This window comes from Pogona vitticeps, chromosome 12, assembly GCF_051106095.1.
Source record: "Pogona vitticeps strain Pit_001003342236 chromosome 12, PviZW2.1, whole genome shotgun sequence".
NCBI classification, from domain to species: Eukaryota; Metazoa; Chordata; class Lepidosauria; order Squamata; family Agamidae; genus Pogona; species Pogona vitticeps.
In genome coordinates this window covers 23,102,510-23,119,030 of record NC_135794.1, presented here as the reverse complement: position 1 = coordinate 23,119,030, position 16,521 = coordinate 23,102,510, and the positions used below count along the sequence as shown (strand labels likewise).

Genomic DNA, 16,521 nt, shown 5'->3' with positions numbered 1-16,521 from the left:
ACGGGTCAAAGCAACAGCACCGAAAATCCTGTAGACTCCAAATGAAAATAATGAGAATGATAAGGACAGTGGAGGTAACAACAACAATAATGTCTTGTCTCCTGAAACTGGACAGCTTCAGAGTTTAAAAAATAACTTCCAAGTGGCCTTCAGCATCACCATGTGGCTGTTCTATTTGCAACGATGATGGCCATCCTAGAAGGATCATAGAAGGAGTTGAAAGGGGCTTATAAGGCCATCGAGTCTGACCCCTCTCGAGGAGGCACAGTGGGGAATCGAACTCTCAGCCTCTAACCACTGACCTATCCATGAGAGGGGCAACAGTTTTCTTACAAGTGCAGAGATTTTTTAAAAAGTTAGCTGTTTTTCCCAGCTTCTTCAAGGAACCCATTTTAGTCGCAAAAGGAGTTCACTCCAACCCCTCCTTTCCCCTCGGCTGCCTGTCAATCATTAAGCTGGGACTCACCTGTCTTTTATAGATGTTTCAACATAAGTAGATATTGCATTGGCAACTTTCCCGAGTCGGGTTAGATCAAAGTGCCGCCGACTCACGACCGCACCGGAGCAGGCATCTAAAACCAGGAAGAAGAGCCCCGGGCTGTGGAAAAAGGAGACGTCGTCGTTGATCTGCACCAAAAGGAAAGGTTAGGATGAGCTGTAGGGTTCGGGGTTCCCAACCTGGGTAGCCCAGGTGTTTTGGGACTGCAGTTCCCAGAACCCTCAGCCAGAACAGCTCGGGGTAAGAAGGTTTCTGGGAGTGGCAGTTCAAGAATACTTGGATTACCCAAGGCTGGGAGCCACTGCGGTCGGCAAGGTGTTTGCAAACTTTCCAAGAGTCATGGCCTCATTTTTACAGCCCTGCTCAGCAAACGTGGCCTGCAATATTTTGAACTTGACTACCTACCTACCTACATAACTAACTAACTGGGCTGAAAAAGAGCCTGCTAAACTACATGGAAAAACATGGAAGCCGAATTCATTGTAGGCCATGTTGGCAGACAATGTTCGGTGCAAAATCGTCCCGCTTTACGTTGGACTGGGTATGAGAGCCCAATTCTTATTCTAGGATCTAGGCATAGACATTATCTTTTTAAATATCTTTGGACTTCAGAATCCCAGAATCCCCCATTTTGGGAACGCCACCTGCCAGACCTCACCCTCAATTGTGCTCACCTTGAGGAAGGCTGGGCCTGGAAGCCTAGCTTCCTGTTAGAAAAGGAAGCTGCCCAATGCTTGCTAGGAGATGAACTTGGCCTGTCGTGGGCCATGAAGTCCTGCCTTTCTCCAGGTGAGCATAATTTAGGGGTGGGTCTGGCAGGCAGAACTCCCACAATGGGGAATTCTGGGATTTGAAGTCCGAACAAAAATGAATGCTATTTCTAACCTAGCCAAGAAATATTTGGACCTTCAGATGTTGGCCAGCTGCAGCAACCCCCAGCCCTAGTGACCAGAGTCAGTGGTGAAGGATCATGGGAAATATTGTCCAACCACACCTGGAGAACCACACCTTCTCTATGCCTGCACGAATCCCAACACCATACTGGTTTGTATTGGGATGTGTAAGCCCGAAGGTGGGAGAAGGTAGACACTTGTGAATCTATCACAAGTCTAAACAAAAGACTAAGGATGTAAATCTTCACAAATATCACTCTCACAGGCAGGAAGTAAAAGTTTTAAAAGTTTTTTTCCCTCTACCTCAGCAAGATTATAAGAGTGTTTTGTGCCAATTTTTGCATTTTGGCAGCTTTTCGTAAAAAGTCACTCTGTTGTGCAAAATTCTGTATTTTGCACAAACACAATGTATTATTCACAAAATACAAGGCATTTACTGAAAAGGGCAAGCTTATTGCCAGTGGTGGTGTTTTATGTATTTATTTATTTATTTTGGGGTGGGGAGAGGACACTGTAACTGATTAAAAAGTCACAGTCTCTTGTAGGAGAGAAAAATCCTGAAGTGGTTCTCCCATTGTTTTTCATTAGGGACAAGAAAATTTGTGAGCATTTGCTTCATACCTATTACACACATACCTTAATAAATGTGAGCCTTGAGTAGTTCTCCGCATCTGTTCTCCTTAGAGACTGAATCTCAATCTGAACATAATGCACAGAAGGCATACTGGTGATTGCAACCTATAATCATAAAGAAAGAAGAGCCATTCTGAATGCATACATGGAGTTAGTTGCTTCTGGATGCTCTCATGCTCAGCTAGCTTTTCACACAGATTATCCATGTGATGAATAAACACTTTTCATGAAGTCTCTTCCACCAGCCATTGCTGGAAGCAAACACCAACCATCCAACCAAGCCACCCATCCAAGAGAGTGTTTACACTTAAGTTTTGGGCTCTGTGATAATGCAGAGTACATGAAAAAGTGTGTGCCTCCATGCGCCTTCTCCTGCTTCCCTGTATCTGGCTTTCTCCTGTTGGAGGTTCAACACTCGCCCTTTAATCTGGCCCTACCTAGCAATTATACTCTTAAAAATGAAGACCGGGAGACATCCTCAAACAAATGGTAGAAGGGTAACAATTTTGTGCAGCTGTAATTTAGGAAATTCATGGTAGGAGGGCATTTCCCCCCTGCCCCGTAGGAGGCCATGAGAGCAACTCCTGGCCTTGCCAAGTTATGGGGGAATCGCACTTTAAGAACCTGAAAATCTTTCCTGCCATAGTTGAGCAGTTTGGGGGCATAATTTGGCATTGGCTTGACTTGGATATTCCCCCCCCCCATCTTGTACACTCATCAAGGGAGAGAGGATCTTGAGAGGAGATTAAAAACAGCACAAACTCTCTCCAAGATGAGTGCCTGTGTTTAGGCTAACTCAAAAGCCACATGACCCAAAAGCCGGCTTTTGCGTTCTCCGGAAGAGGCTTCATCATAAAGTCATCAAGGCAGAACAGAATTAAGATATTATGCAACACATGTTTTTTTTCCACCTTAAATCCAACATGCCCTTCCTTCTTTGAAAGCAAGGAAAGGATGATGTCTGTAATTCTTTGAGACATAAGGACAGACAAATAACAAATGAAGCAATAATCTAAGAGCAATAGGAACACCTGCTGCTTCCGATTAAGAGCCAGGAATTGCAACCTTTTCAGTGAGGACTGGAAAGGAGCGAAAGAAATCCAGTGATTTCTGAATGTGGTCTGGTGTGTCCTAGTGACAAACTGACTTTTGCTTAGCTTTGCGTGAAGCTGCCGCCTTGAATTACCTGCCTCCCTGCATGGGGAAAAAAAGCCGAGCAAACGGGAAGATCTTTCATTCCCTTTGCTAACAGCTTCCAACAAGGGTCTCCCCCCCCCCCCCCCGCTTTGCTGGTTGTTTTAAGAGGCAGTTAAAATTCTGCTGTCAAAGCCTCCAAACGGCTTGTTGGCTTCATGCAACAAATGGCGAATCATCCTCCACTGGCATGAGGCTGTGCAACTGATGAGAAAGACATTCTGCCTATGAGGAAAGTTGATATGGAAAAGTAAGACAAACGGACTGTCAAACTGTCAGCACCGTTTGGGATTAAAGGGCAGGGATTAGAGCCCAGGAACGGAGAATGGCAATCAATCAACTGTGTTTCATTTTTATCCTACCCGTCTTTCCAAAGAGCAGAAGGGTGGTCTCAGGTGGGAAAAGTGTGCGGGAAAGGCAAAAGAGCACCAATCCGCACCAAGACCCTAGTGGGCTGGGAAAGGTGAAGGCTACCTCAGGCACCAGCAAGTATCCCATCTGGATGATTTCATCCCTCTCTTTTTCTGTCATGCATGCAGGCCACTTCTGAGCACTCTGCACCTAAGGGGTAGAGCTATGCAGAAGATATCACGGGGAAGGCAGCCCAAGGTTGAAACGGTGGAAGAGCACAGCTGGCTTCCTGGCTTGGACCACTCGCCATCACTGACCACGTGAGGTCTGGCCCACAAAGCTGTGGACTCAGTGGAGTCAGGCTTTGCCATGGTCCAAGTGCCAGGGCTATTTCATTCACGAGGATATGTGATCTAACCTGCCACCCCCCTGCCCTCCGACTCTCTTGTTCGCTCTGAGCTTAGTTGAAACCTTTACAGTAGCTGATAAGTGACAGAACATCTCAGCACTATATCGAATACAAAATATTTGGGGTGTGTGTGTGGCTTGATTTTGAATGTGCAATGGAGATCCATTAGCTTAACAAAAGACCCACTTCCTCGGGGAGACTAAGAATGCTAAAACTTTAAAAAAGAAAAAATGGGGAAATACTGTTATGTGCATTTTTGGACTCTCCTTGGGGTTGTAGCAACAGTGAATGGCACGGTGTCATAAATGTGTCTTTCTGAATATAGCCAAGGCAGATTTCATTTCATACCCATGGAACTCCACACTGACTACAAGGCAGCCCCCGGCGCCGAATCCTTAGAGGCAGCGAATTTTTCTTCCAGAGGCTTTTCCCTGAAAATGGATCGCGAGGGCAATTCCAGGGAACCCCGGAGGGCATCGTGGCTGTTATTTTAAGGCGCTCGCAGCCGCGTGGAGAACAGTAGCTGTGCCCTGTCCGCACTTCGTGCGCTTGGAGGTGTACAAAGAGATAACTAGGGGGAAAAAGAGAGAGAGACTGAGAAAAAAAAATGAGCACGGCATGCCCAGTGACCCAAACACTTCCATGCTGGCACGAAAATCCCATTCACATTCTTTCTGAATCAACACAGACACAAGGAAAAGGGGACCGGTGATAAATAATTTACCGGATGTGCAAATAACACTTAAGAAAGTGAATCACATTGGGGGGGGGAGGAGAAACACAGTGTGTCCTTTGCAAAACCCTTCAAAACTGTTATTATAGATTCATTTATCCGTTATGCCAGTGGTTCTCAACCTTTAGATCAATGGATGTTCTTGGACTGCAACTCCCAGCCAGCACAGCCAGTAGTGAAGGCTTTTGGGAGTTGCAGTCCAAGAACGCTGGGTTACCCAGATTGGGAACCACTGAGTTCTACGAATATTCGGCTTTTGCAACAGCGAAGTCATGGTGGCCTTCATGGCTTTCTCTTTCTGGCTTCACCTACAAAATAATGCTGCAAAGTACTGTAGGCTACATTAGTCATGGCATGTTGAGGACTAGCACCTTGTTTCCTTATTCCTGGTCTAACGCTTTTATCCACAAAGCTAAAACTGGCCCTGGAATAACCATTCTCACCAATGACTTTCTATCAACCAGCAGCATAATCCACTGTCTGGAAGAGCCCACGTTCTCTTAGGCTGTTGCCAGAAAATCTTCCCACGGAACATAAGCCACGTTATGGCCATTTCACGCTTCTCGTGAAAGCTCAGCAATGCAAGGTGAGGTGTTAAGAAGGAAAAAAGCAAAGATGTGCTGTTTAAACCTTGGAATTCCATTTGGGTCGAAGCCACAACCATGTGGCATTTAAAAAAAAATAGATTAAAATGAATCAAAACCATGTACTGAATCCTTTAAAAAGAGGCGAGTGAGCTACAACATGTCATCACAAGTAAACGGCACCATAAAACCACACACGCTGGTAAACAATCCATTTGCATAACCAGGGAGTGGGTGGGTGGGTTTGAACATCTCATTCTCAAAACCAACGATGTTCAACCAACAATGTTCCCCACGTCTGCCTCAAAAGGTGCAAAGGACAAGATTCTTCTCTGCCCTCTGGCAAGGGTCAAAAAGGCGGTCTGAAGCTCACAACGTGAAATGCTATTTTTAGCTCCCAAGCTGACAGTTATGAACGGTCCCGGTTCAGCAATGCAGAAAACACATGTGCATTTTGCTCTCCAAACGCCTGCAGTTCATTCCGCCGGCCCTCTATTTAGCTGACTAGTTGCTCAATTTTTGAAATTTTTATTTATTAAAAAAATTAATAACAGGCGTGTGGTTTCCGCAGTGGACGAACATGTGTGGCTGTTATAATGTCCGAGCCCACTTTTTATGGCCATCTGTGTTCCAGAAGCACCAACCTTTCACAGACAAACACATACATGAGCAGCACATATTGTATCTTAAGGAAGCGGCGTTATGCGCATCATGGGCTCAGCCTCACAGGCCACACAAGGGAACCGCAAGTGAACCAGTTGCCGGTTCCTGGTTTTCAAATTCTTTGCTTCACTTCCCTTTGTTTAAAAGCAGAACTTGCACACCCCCTGGACATTTCCGGCAGACAGATTTTGTAATGCTAAAAAAATTAGGGGACAGTGGCGACACCTCATCCAAGTCATGGGTGTAGTTATCAGGGATGTTGGCAAATCTTTGGCGGAAAAATCCCAAGTCCATGTTTGAATCTTTGGCCTCAAGTTCTGAATTCCAAGCCCCTATTAAAAATAAGTTTTTTTCCTCAGAAAAAGAGAAGGATGGGTGGTTTCTGCGTCGTGACTTGAATCCGAGTCCTTGGGGGGCAAAAACACAGTGAGTCGTGTCACAGGTAGGACTTAAGTCCAACTGGACACCAAATCCCATGCCTCAGGTCCCCATTTCTGCTAGTTATGATGATAACAATAATCATCTTCGACCTCCAGAGCCAGAAAAGGGGACCCTCTGGGATCATCAAGTCCAGTCCTGTCAAGGAGGCTCCATAGGAGGGGAATCAAACTCCCAACCTCTGTTATCGCTGCCCCCATGGTGTGTAGACACAATACAGCTGTTAGCTCCTCACGGTGGCAAGGGTTAGAGATCCACACGAAAGGCGCTCGGCTTCACTCACCCGGACACACTGTCGAAATAAAAGAGCCGCTCCTCGGTCTGGTTCATCAGGCCGCGGAGGGAAGAGGCTGCCCCGTAGGGCTTTACGCTGTGCGCCTTCCCCGTCGGTTGGCGGTAAATGTCTCCCACGATTACGAAAGAGGTGCCCTTGGGATAGCATAAGGCCACATCTACCCAGTCTCCTCTGGTGGGGAAAGAGAAAATAGGGAGAGCATGAAAACAGGCAGAGCGCCAATACGTACAGGAGCTGTTATTATGGAAGCACCTTAGAAGCCTCTACCTCCAGTTGGGTGTGTGTATGTGTGTGTGTGTGTGTGTGTGTGTGGGAACCCCCAACCCAGTCCTACAATCTCTAACCCAGTCCTCACCTCCATACGTCACGGAAGACACTCTTCAGCTGGTTAGGACTACCTACCTACCCAACCCAATGTCACAAGAATGCCTAGATTTTGTATGATGCCTCAAAGACGTGTCTCAGGGTTGCTTAGCTCCCCGATGGAATGGGAGGGGGAAATGCCATCTTCTCCTGTGTCTCAGGTGGCTGAATATCTTGGGTCTGCCCTGCTTCCCCAGGCATGGAAAGTTTCCACCTTCAAAGCAGAAGTGGTGGGACAGTCCAGAAGAGGCTGCGCCCCAAAGCTTTCCCCCCTGCTTGCACGTGGGTCCGGCCCCTCTTCAGCCTTGTGGTTGAAGAGCATGTGAGCATCGTACGGCACAGAACATTGACGTCTCACTCTTCAGCCTTGCGGTTGAAGAGCGAGACGTCAATGTTCTGAGCCATACGATGCTCACATGCAACCGGGCCCATGAAGCGCCACGATGCCATCACCGTGAGAGCCTTCCACACCGTCACTGACAGGCAGATCCTTGCTCGGCTCTTATTTTCGACATCACCATAGTGACCTGGGCATGCAAGCCCCAAAACCTCAGCCATGGCCAACACCTTCAGTTCTAAAAACGTCAACTCAGAAAAATAACACAACCCACGACAATCTTTCCAGCACATGACTTCCCAGAACGCCTACTAACTGGAATAAGTCTTTCCAGAACATCTTCTGAAAGGCTTTGATTTTTTTTTATTTTTTTAAGGGAAAGAAAGAGAGAGAGAGAGAAAGAGAGAGCGAAAGAGAGAGCGAAAGAGAGAAAGAAAGAAAGAAAGAAAGAAAGAAAGAAAGAAAGAAAGAAAGAAAGAAGCTTTGGTAGCACTTGGGTCCCTGTTTCATGTCCAGGACAGGCATGACTCACCGAACCTATGCTTTGGCTAAAACGGCCCAATGATGCATGGTTATGAAACAGAAAACCGTCCTCTGCCCAGGAATGGGTGGCTCTCACTTTTCCTTGGGAAACTGGATATTTGTCATTTTGGGTAGGCTCACACACCTGTGGCGTTGGTGCCCCATTTCAGCTACTTTGGAAATATTAATTCGTTTTACAGCTACGTAAGCTGGCTTTATTATAGCCATAGGGTTGGACTGAGACCGTCGTATTTCCACCCTGCGAGTAAATGGGCCCTAAGGTGGCCAAGCTCAGGGGTCTCTCAACCACTGAGCTGTCCAGCCAGTCCCTTGATAATCATCTTAGAACTGCAGAACTACAAGGGACTCTATGGATGATTGACTCCAGCCCCTGTCAAGGAGGCACCACGAGGGAATCGAACTCTGAGGCCCAAACCACTGAGCTATCAAGCAGCTGTTAGTCTGACACCAGTTTTAACCCCTGCTGCTCCATCATCAGAAATCTTGGGATTTGTGGCTTGGTGTGGGATTTTGAAACTTGCTGGCATTCGATCTCTCTGGCAGCAAACTCTCGCTGTGTTACCCAAGAGTCTTGTAGGGTGAAGTGTTTGAAATGGGATTGAAATGAAATCATTGCATAGGGCAGACAAGAGATTAAATCACACAAGTCTGATTTTCAAAAATCCTGCCGGCCGTTCAACTGCTTCTCCAGACCGTTCCAGCCATCGGTTGGCGCTCCTGAATCTGCAGGAACACCAGCCTGTTTGTATTTTAAAAAGGACACCTTTAGTTCACGGAACCTTTAACTCATATTCCCTTTGCCAAAAATATTGGTTCCTGGGGGAAATGTTCATTCTTTGAGCAGATTGGAACATTTCAAAAATGCAGCCCTTTGACCCCGTTCCAAAATTAGTTCTTTTTTTTTAAAATCAAGGATGGAGTTTTAAAACCTTTCTACCCCTCTGGTCTTGCCAAGAATCTAACTCCTCGGATAACAATCTGCAGCGGTTGTAAAGAGCAGCGTTTAGAGAGAATTCGTATCCAGCTGTTCTATTAATAAAACCCACTCCTCCACATTCTACAAATTCTATTTTTTATTTAGCTGTTTCTCTCCCCTCCTTTGGGAAACACAAACCGAGATGTGGTCATGTTTGCAAAAAAATATATAAAATAAAAAAAAATTACCACCAAATGCCCAATGATAAACATGGTTTCTGTTTTCGGGGAACCACACGTGCTGACGATCACAAAGCAAATAAACAAATGAGCAACGTGTGTAATTAAAAAGAAGGAGAAGAAGCCAGCCTTTACCGAACGGGAAATGCTATCCAACGGGATTGGAGGAAGGGGATGAGCGCTGAAGTGCGCCACTGGCATTCTGGTTCAATGGTGCTGCTCTAGTTTCGCCAGTGCAAAATGCTTCAAGGGCATTCATTCACTACTGCCATGGCCTTTAAAAAAAAAACCAAACCCAACAACACAGAGGATATTAGACTGTCTGGCAAAGAAGAGAAGGCGTGTGTTTTGAGTCTGGTTTTGGCTTCTGAGATCTAGAACACGTCGTCCTTCCTCCTTCCCCCCCCCCTTGTAAAACGTGGTGGATTTGTTGACCACAGCATGATGGGAAACCCAGACCGTAGCCTTCTGCTTTCTTGGTTGCCAAAGCACCGTCCAGTTAAGCTTCAAGACATTCCCTCTTCTGGAGGCCAATTCATAGGAATTTGTTTCCATAGACCTGGCTGGATAGCTCAGTGAGTTTGGAGTTCGATTCCCCCACTGCGTGCCTCCTAGGAGAAGAGCCAGCCTGGGTAGCCTTGGGCCGGCTGCACCGTCCCAAGATGCACCCCCAGAAGAAGGGAAGGGTCAACTACCTCTGAGTATTCTCTACCTGGAAAACTCTGAAAACAGTTGCCATGCGTCAGAATTGACTTGATGGCATATTATTTATTTTATTTATTTATTTATTGGACTTATATACCGCCCCATAGCGCTACAAGCACTCTCCGGGTGGTTTACAATTTTAATTATAAAGGCTACACATATTATCCTTATTTATTCTTTCCATTGGTTTGGGATTTAAAAGCTCCAGTGTGAAATGAATCCAGAGTTTAAAAGGAAAAAAAATAAAATCTGAGATAAGGTTAAACTGCTGTTTACTGTCTGTTTTAGCAATATAGGTCAGCTCACTTGATGATCATAGGATTTTTTCCCCTTGACTTTTTCCCTTTTTATTATCCGAAAAGCATTTCTCTCCCCCCCCCCGTCTTTTTTCCCCAACACCCAAATATTTGCCTCTGAAGAAAGTCAGACTCAGTAGGAACCAGAGCAAGGTTCCCACATTGCACAGTGACCTCTCCAAAACCTACAGTGAAATTTCAGAAAAAGGGAAAGGGGGAAAAAAAAAGATTTTGGAACAGGGAGACTCAAGTTTGCCTCCTGGTCTTGCCACATTGCTGTCCTTCAACAATCCATGCACTGTGCCTCCCATGTTTTTTTTTTATGAATTGATTTAGCTCTGTTTATATCTGCTTGCAAACAGCTGATGAAACAGATCCAATAGCAATTTCACAGTCTCTCCTTAAAAAAAAAAAATTAAAAAAATTAATTGCCCTGTTGACATTCACCAGCTTGGCATCCTTGAGACGCCTGCCCACACCTCTGGTGCAATGTTGTTGTTTTTTAAGGCTCCCATTTGCAGCCTGGTTTCATGGAGACAGACGGAGAAACCACAGCTGGGGTGGAGCAAGAGCAGTCTGCAGATTCTCCAGGAGAGCACCCGCGGCCGTCTGGAAAAGCAATAATTGCTCAGAAGGAGATGGGACATTTAAGACCCCTAAAGAGCAGGATATGCTTGATCATCTGAAGTCATACCAATGCCATATTTATATAATTATATATAGTAATAATCAAGTGTCATCAAATCAATTCTGATTTATGGGGACCCTCTCCAAGGTTTCCCAGGTAGAGTATATTGCAAAGTTGAGAAGAGGTTCCCCATTTCCTTCCTGTAGGGGGCGCCCTGGGGCTGTGCAGCTTGCCCAAGGCCACCCAGGCTGGCTCTTCTCTCCCAAGAGGCCCCGTGCGGGAACCAAACTCTCAACCATCCCTAAACCCCTGAGCTATTCAGCCAGCGGGCTTTAAGAATAGCAAGTGAATTTCTTTACACCATTTTCCATACAGGTGATATAGTGCAGGTAATACACAGAGAACTTCTCAAATTCTGTAAAACTATACCTGGCAGGAGGTTATCTCAGGCAGGCAGATCAACCTGTGCTAATGGGAACCCTACCTGCAGACTGCTTAAAAACACTCGTCTCCTCACCGTTCCTGGGTTTGCCAAGGCTTATTTTCCACCTCCTCCGCCTCCTCCTCATTTATCCCTCCCTTATTAATGCCAAACACAAAGGGTGTTCCTACGGTATGTGAGGGTGGGAGGCGGGAAGGGAAAAAAATTAAAAAATCACCCTACGCACTGGGCATGCTTGCTACAGGCTGGTTCAAGTCTGGCTCCATTATCCCAGCTTTCCCTCCGCAGTGCATCACCGGCAAGGAATTTAATCACGGCGTGATTAACAGCTTAGGGAGCAAGAAAGAATAACACTTAACGAGGAGGGTGTAATCACCGGAGGACAACCCAACCCACGCAGGGCGAGAGTGGCCATTTTATTCCTGCTCGCTCACTCCACGAAGCAGAACCGGACGCTCCCGTAGAGGCAGTTTCTTGAACCGCCGTTTTCTTCTGAAAATGCAACCTGTCCTAAAACCCAGGAAGAAGGGAAGAGCCCAAGGGGGCAGCCCAAATATTCCGGCCGCCTGAGGCGGAAAACAAATGGCCAATAAATAAAACATATGGAAAATGGTGGAAAGAAATTCACCAGCTATTCCTAAGGCCAGCTGGCTGAATAGCTCAGGGGTTTAAGTCTCTGGTTACAGAGCCAGGGTTTGGGTGTTCGATTCTCTGCTGTGACTTCTGGGAGTAGAGCCAGCCTGGGTAGCCTTGGGCCAGCTGCCCAGCCCCAGGGCGCCCCTAGTGGAAGGGAAATGGTAATACACTTCTGAGTATTATCTACCCGGAAAACTCTAAGATAATCACCACAAATCTGAACTGATGTGATCTTCTCCTATCATTCACATCGCCCTAGTACCATCAAATACAGCCACCATTCAATATTTTCCAGTTTCCATCATCATCACAAGCACTGGAATAGAAGCCCAAGTGCTCTTCACGACAGTCGGCGCAGCCAGCCAGCGAGAAGCATCCAAAAATGCAGACTAGTGGATGGGGCTGTGTCACAAGTGAGGGGGTGGGTCTTTTGTAAAGCTAAAGGCTCTTGATTGCAATGCAAGACCAAACTGCCCTGAAATATTTTTCATGAGAACCATTGTGCCTTGCAACGACACCCTGTTCTTGGAAATCGCAGCGAAGGCGAGAGGAAAAAAAAGGAAAGGCTCCGGGAGGGGGCCGGGGAGAGGCATGTGATGTTTTGGTCCTGGCTATGCAGAAAGTGGTGGAGCTTAAACATGGTGAGCCCTGGTTCCGCTACCCGATGAAGTGGAACAAGGGGTGGATGGAAAAAATCAGCAGGCAGCACTTCCACTGAATACATCAGCTAGTAGGAGAGGGCATGACGAGCCAATTCGTCGGCTCACTCAAAATGACAACTTCGTTTCCTCCGTTATATTTCTCACTCCGGTCTCAGGAGCGCACACAACGCTGGCCTTCGCTAGGTTAAACTCGTTGCCAGAGTCTAGCCCACCTGCAGGGGCATCCCGCCTGCCTCCGGAGGCCGAGCCCATAAATCCGAGGGAAGAATTTTAATATCTGCATTCCTTCCCATCTTATGTTAAACATCCCGACACTTTTCCCTGCCAGAGTTCTGGGCTGAACACGCAATCCCAGTGCCTTTTCTGGCCTTTTGTGATGCCTGGTTAGTTTTAATCTTAACTGACTCGCAGCGCGCCAGCTGAGATAAGCCGCTCGCAAGCCCCGCTGCTTAAGGCTGCCCTTGTTTCTTTAAGATAGCGAGTTACGAGTCTGCACAGTTTTCTGCCTCTCCTGCCCACGAGCTTGCAAAGAAAACTATGTGGGATTTCAAGATAAAAATCAAGGGTGGCCAACCTTCAGAAGGGGCCTCCATTAGCTTCATTAGCCGGCTAGCTCAAATTAGAAGTGAGTGGCTGATTTTTTTTTCTTCCGCACAAACTTTCGATTCCTAACATAGGAAGTCCGTTTCAAAGTCTGGAAAACTGGGTTCTAAACTACGAATCCCATAATCCCCTATTTGGCATGGCCCCGTTGGGCAGCTGCAGTGACTTCCCCAGGATCTGTTCCATTTAAAAGCGGAAGTTCCCAAACCTTGGGTCTTGGACTCAAACTCCCAGAAGCCTTCTCCATGAGCTGTGCTGGCCAGGACTTCTGGGAATTGTAGTCTAAGAACATCTGGCATTTCTTAAGCTCTTGAGAATTGGACAGGAGGGTGCTCCTCCATGCTCTGCAATGGTGTCTCTGTAATTATGTGCTCAGCATGTTGCCAGAGATGGGGGGGCTGTTATTGCAAAAGGGTGTACTGCTCCCGCTACATCTCTACTCACTAGGCTATCGCTACCCCCTCCTCTCTTGAATTTCAATTTGAAGTTCATTTACGTAGGTTCTCTTCTACCACGGATGAGGCTCAAGCACAGCCAACCAAGCGCCCTCAAACATGCCCGAGCTCATGCAGAATCCTAAATACCTCTGCCGAATTACTTCTGCCTTTCTGACATCAAAACATGGTGTGTTGCGTGGGGTTGCCGCATGCGAATTCGAGAACATCTCAACCTACAGAAAGGAAAGCATGCAAACAACCTGAACCAACCAACCGGACCACAAGAGTCGTGGCACGCCTGTTCACTTTCGCCCTCGCCAAACGAGCCAAGACAAAAGGCCCGGCCGCACATGTCTCAGCTTGTGGTGCGAAAGACATTTTTGGGGGCTTATTCCTTGCCAGATTCTCACTCAGCCCAGCCAGCTGTGCCTATCCGCCCCCACAAACACTCCTTCCGACAGCCTACCCCTAACAACACTCAATATTTACTGTGAGCTTTGGCACTTAAAGGAATAAATTTTTTAAAAGGACACATTCCATGGAAGCCAACCACCTAACCCAGTTTTACAGACCAATATGTACTTACATAGAGGGTGCACACAGTAAACTAAGAATCAGAGTTGGAAGGAGCCTACGAGGCCATCGAGTCCGATTCCTCTGCTCAAGGCAGGAATCCAAATCAAAGCAGATCTGACCGAGGGTCCTCTACCTTTGTCTTGAAGGTCTCTATTAGCTTTCTGCAACTTAAGCCCATTATTACGTGCCCTGCACTCTGGAATGATTGAGAACAGATCCAGTCCCTCTTCTGTATGACTACCTTTCAAGTATTTGAAAAATGCTGTCATATTATCTCCCCTCAGTCTTCTTATCTCAAGGCTAAGCAGGCCCAGTTCTTTCCATCTTTCCTCAGAGGGCTTGGTTTCCCGATCATCCTGGTTGCCTTCCTCTGAGTTTGCTCCAATTTGTTGGCATCCTTCTTACAATACAGCGTCCCCAACTGGACACCGGACTCAAGAGGAGACCAAACCAGTGACAAATAAAGGGGAACTAATATATCACAAAGAAAATGATCAGAAGATGCTAAATGCAAAGAGGCAGTGGCACACTGCCAGAGGATTAAAAAAAAGATGGGCACTGCTTCTCCACCCTTGCCATGGAAAGAACGTAGGACTCTGAGCTTGGGGAAATGAGCAGCTTTCTACTTTTTGCAAAAGCTTGGCCAAGAAGAATCATCATTTCCAAGAGTCCTGCTAGAGACCAGCGTTATTTTGCACAGTGCAACATTCATCGAAGCCTTCTGTTCTGGCACCAAGGACTCTCCTAAATTTAACACAACAGTGTAAGAAATTTTTTTTTCAACTAAGGCAGCACTTCCTAAATATGTTTCAAACCGACCAACCAACCAACCAGCAACCTAGTGACTGCACCCTATCATGATTCCCAGACTGGCAAAATCACTTTCTGAATGTCCAGCCAGCATTTCCATAAATCCTACTGAGTCAATGGATCTACTCTACATGGGATTAATTTTCTTCCGAAAAGAAGTCTCTGGAGACCTGGAATGTAAATCCCATTCCCCGCCCCCCACGCCAATATTCTTGTTTGCATCATATAAGTTGATTGGCTTCTGCAAACGTTGGAAAATTGAGTCATAAAGTTGCCGCACCCTGGCTATTGAAAAATATTCATCTCTTAAGGACCGGAAAGCTACTGAACTCTGGGCCTAGGGTTGATCTGGATGAGTCACTGGCCGTTGACACACGGAAGCCCCTTGTTGGTTCTGCGCCACGGTGGATCTAAGCCACCCGCTTGTGTTCACCAGGGGTCAACTGGATGGGCCCCAGGAAACTCAGAATCAGGACCTGGTGCCAATTTTAGCGGTTGGTTTCCAGCAGCTGACTTTGAAACCAGGGGATGGAAATGCCACTTAGTGGACTGCCACATACTCCCCCCCCGTCCATACCAGCAGGTGAGAGTCTGTACGTTGTAGTTCAAAACAAAAACATCTGCAGTCGGCATGAGTGAAACCAGAAGGTTGCAAACAGCCTTCGAGACTTGTGCCCGCTAATGGATCTCATCATCATGTGCTGTCATGTCAATTCTGACTTATGTTGATTTTTTTTCAGGGTTCTCCAGGTAGAGAGTACTCCGAGGTGTATTACCATTCCCTGCCTCTAGGGGGCACCCTGAGACAGTGCAGCTGGCCCAAGGCCACCCAGGCTGGCTCTAGGCGGCCCAAGTGCCTTCTTGACAAGGGCTGGACTTGATGATCTCATAGGGTCCCTTCCAGCTCTGCAATTGTAAGAATATAATTATCATGCTCTCTCTCCCCCCCCAACCTTTCTTCTAATCTCGATAGCAGCAAACCTCTTTTTACATTTTTTGGGGCCGTAATGACAGCCATGTGCTGCTCTTCAGTGACAACATTATTCATGACTTCATGAACTGACTCCATCCCAGCTTTACAAATTCTCCTTTCCCCCTGTGACCTTTTCTTCGCCAACGTGGAATATTTCTTCCAGATACGCTTTTCATATCTTTGGCATCCCCTGCTATCTCTGTCCGTTGGGGTAAAAATAACTTCCTAATGTTATCACGCTGTGCTTGGCAAGACCAGAAGACTACTATTAAACACGTCAATCAGGTTTCCAGGTTTTTGCACAATCGGCATTTTCCATATTCTTCATTGTGTCCAAAAGCTAGCGGGTCCATCATCAGCCCATTCTTTGTAAGTCTCCGCTCACTGCCCTTCAAGCTTAGCAAGACGGAAGAAAGCACTCAACCCCGTATGGACAATTCAAAGACCAACATGGGCATTCACTGCCATTTCAAGTCTAAGAGAGCTAAGGTATTGTTTCCAAAAAAACACATTAAAACACAACTGACTACTTCCAAGTCGATTATTCTATGACACTATACTCACTAACAGAAACATCCTTGCTATCGTTGGATGAAGACAGCCAGCAGACATCGGGCATCAGACGTCCAGGAAGGCTGTGCGAATCAGACAGCTTCAAAATAC

At 46.6% G+C, this 16,521-nt stretch overlaps 1 protein-coding gene across 1 annotated transcript in view; it reads right to left on the bottom strand.

Annotated features, from left to right (window-relative positions):
* Nucleotides 1-16,521, bottom strand: part of LOC110077283 (cell surface hyaluronidase CEMIP2-like) — a 51,754-nt gene that overhangs the window by 5,039 nt on the left and 30,194 nt on the right. The window contains exons 19-22 of the mRNA XM_078381066.1: nucleotides 6,681-6,863; nucleotides 4,328-4,550; nucleotides 2,029-2,130; nucleotides 467-627 (exon numbers count right to left, since the gene is read on the bottom strand). Of these exons, the coding sequence (XP_078237192.1) occupies nucleotides 467-627; nucleotides 2,029-2,130; nucleotides 4,328-4,550; nucleotides 6,681-6,863 (669 nt within the window). The remainder of the gene's footprint in view (nucleotides 1-466; nucleotides 628-2,028; nucleotides 2,131-4,327; nucleotides 4,551-6,680; nucleotides 6,864-16,521) is intronic.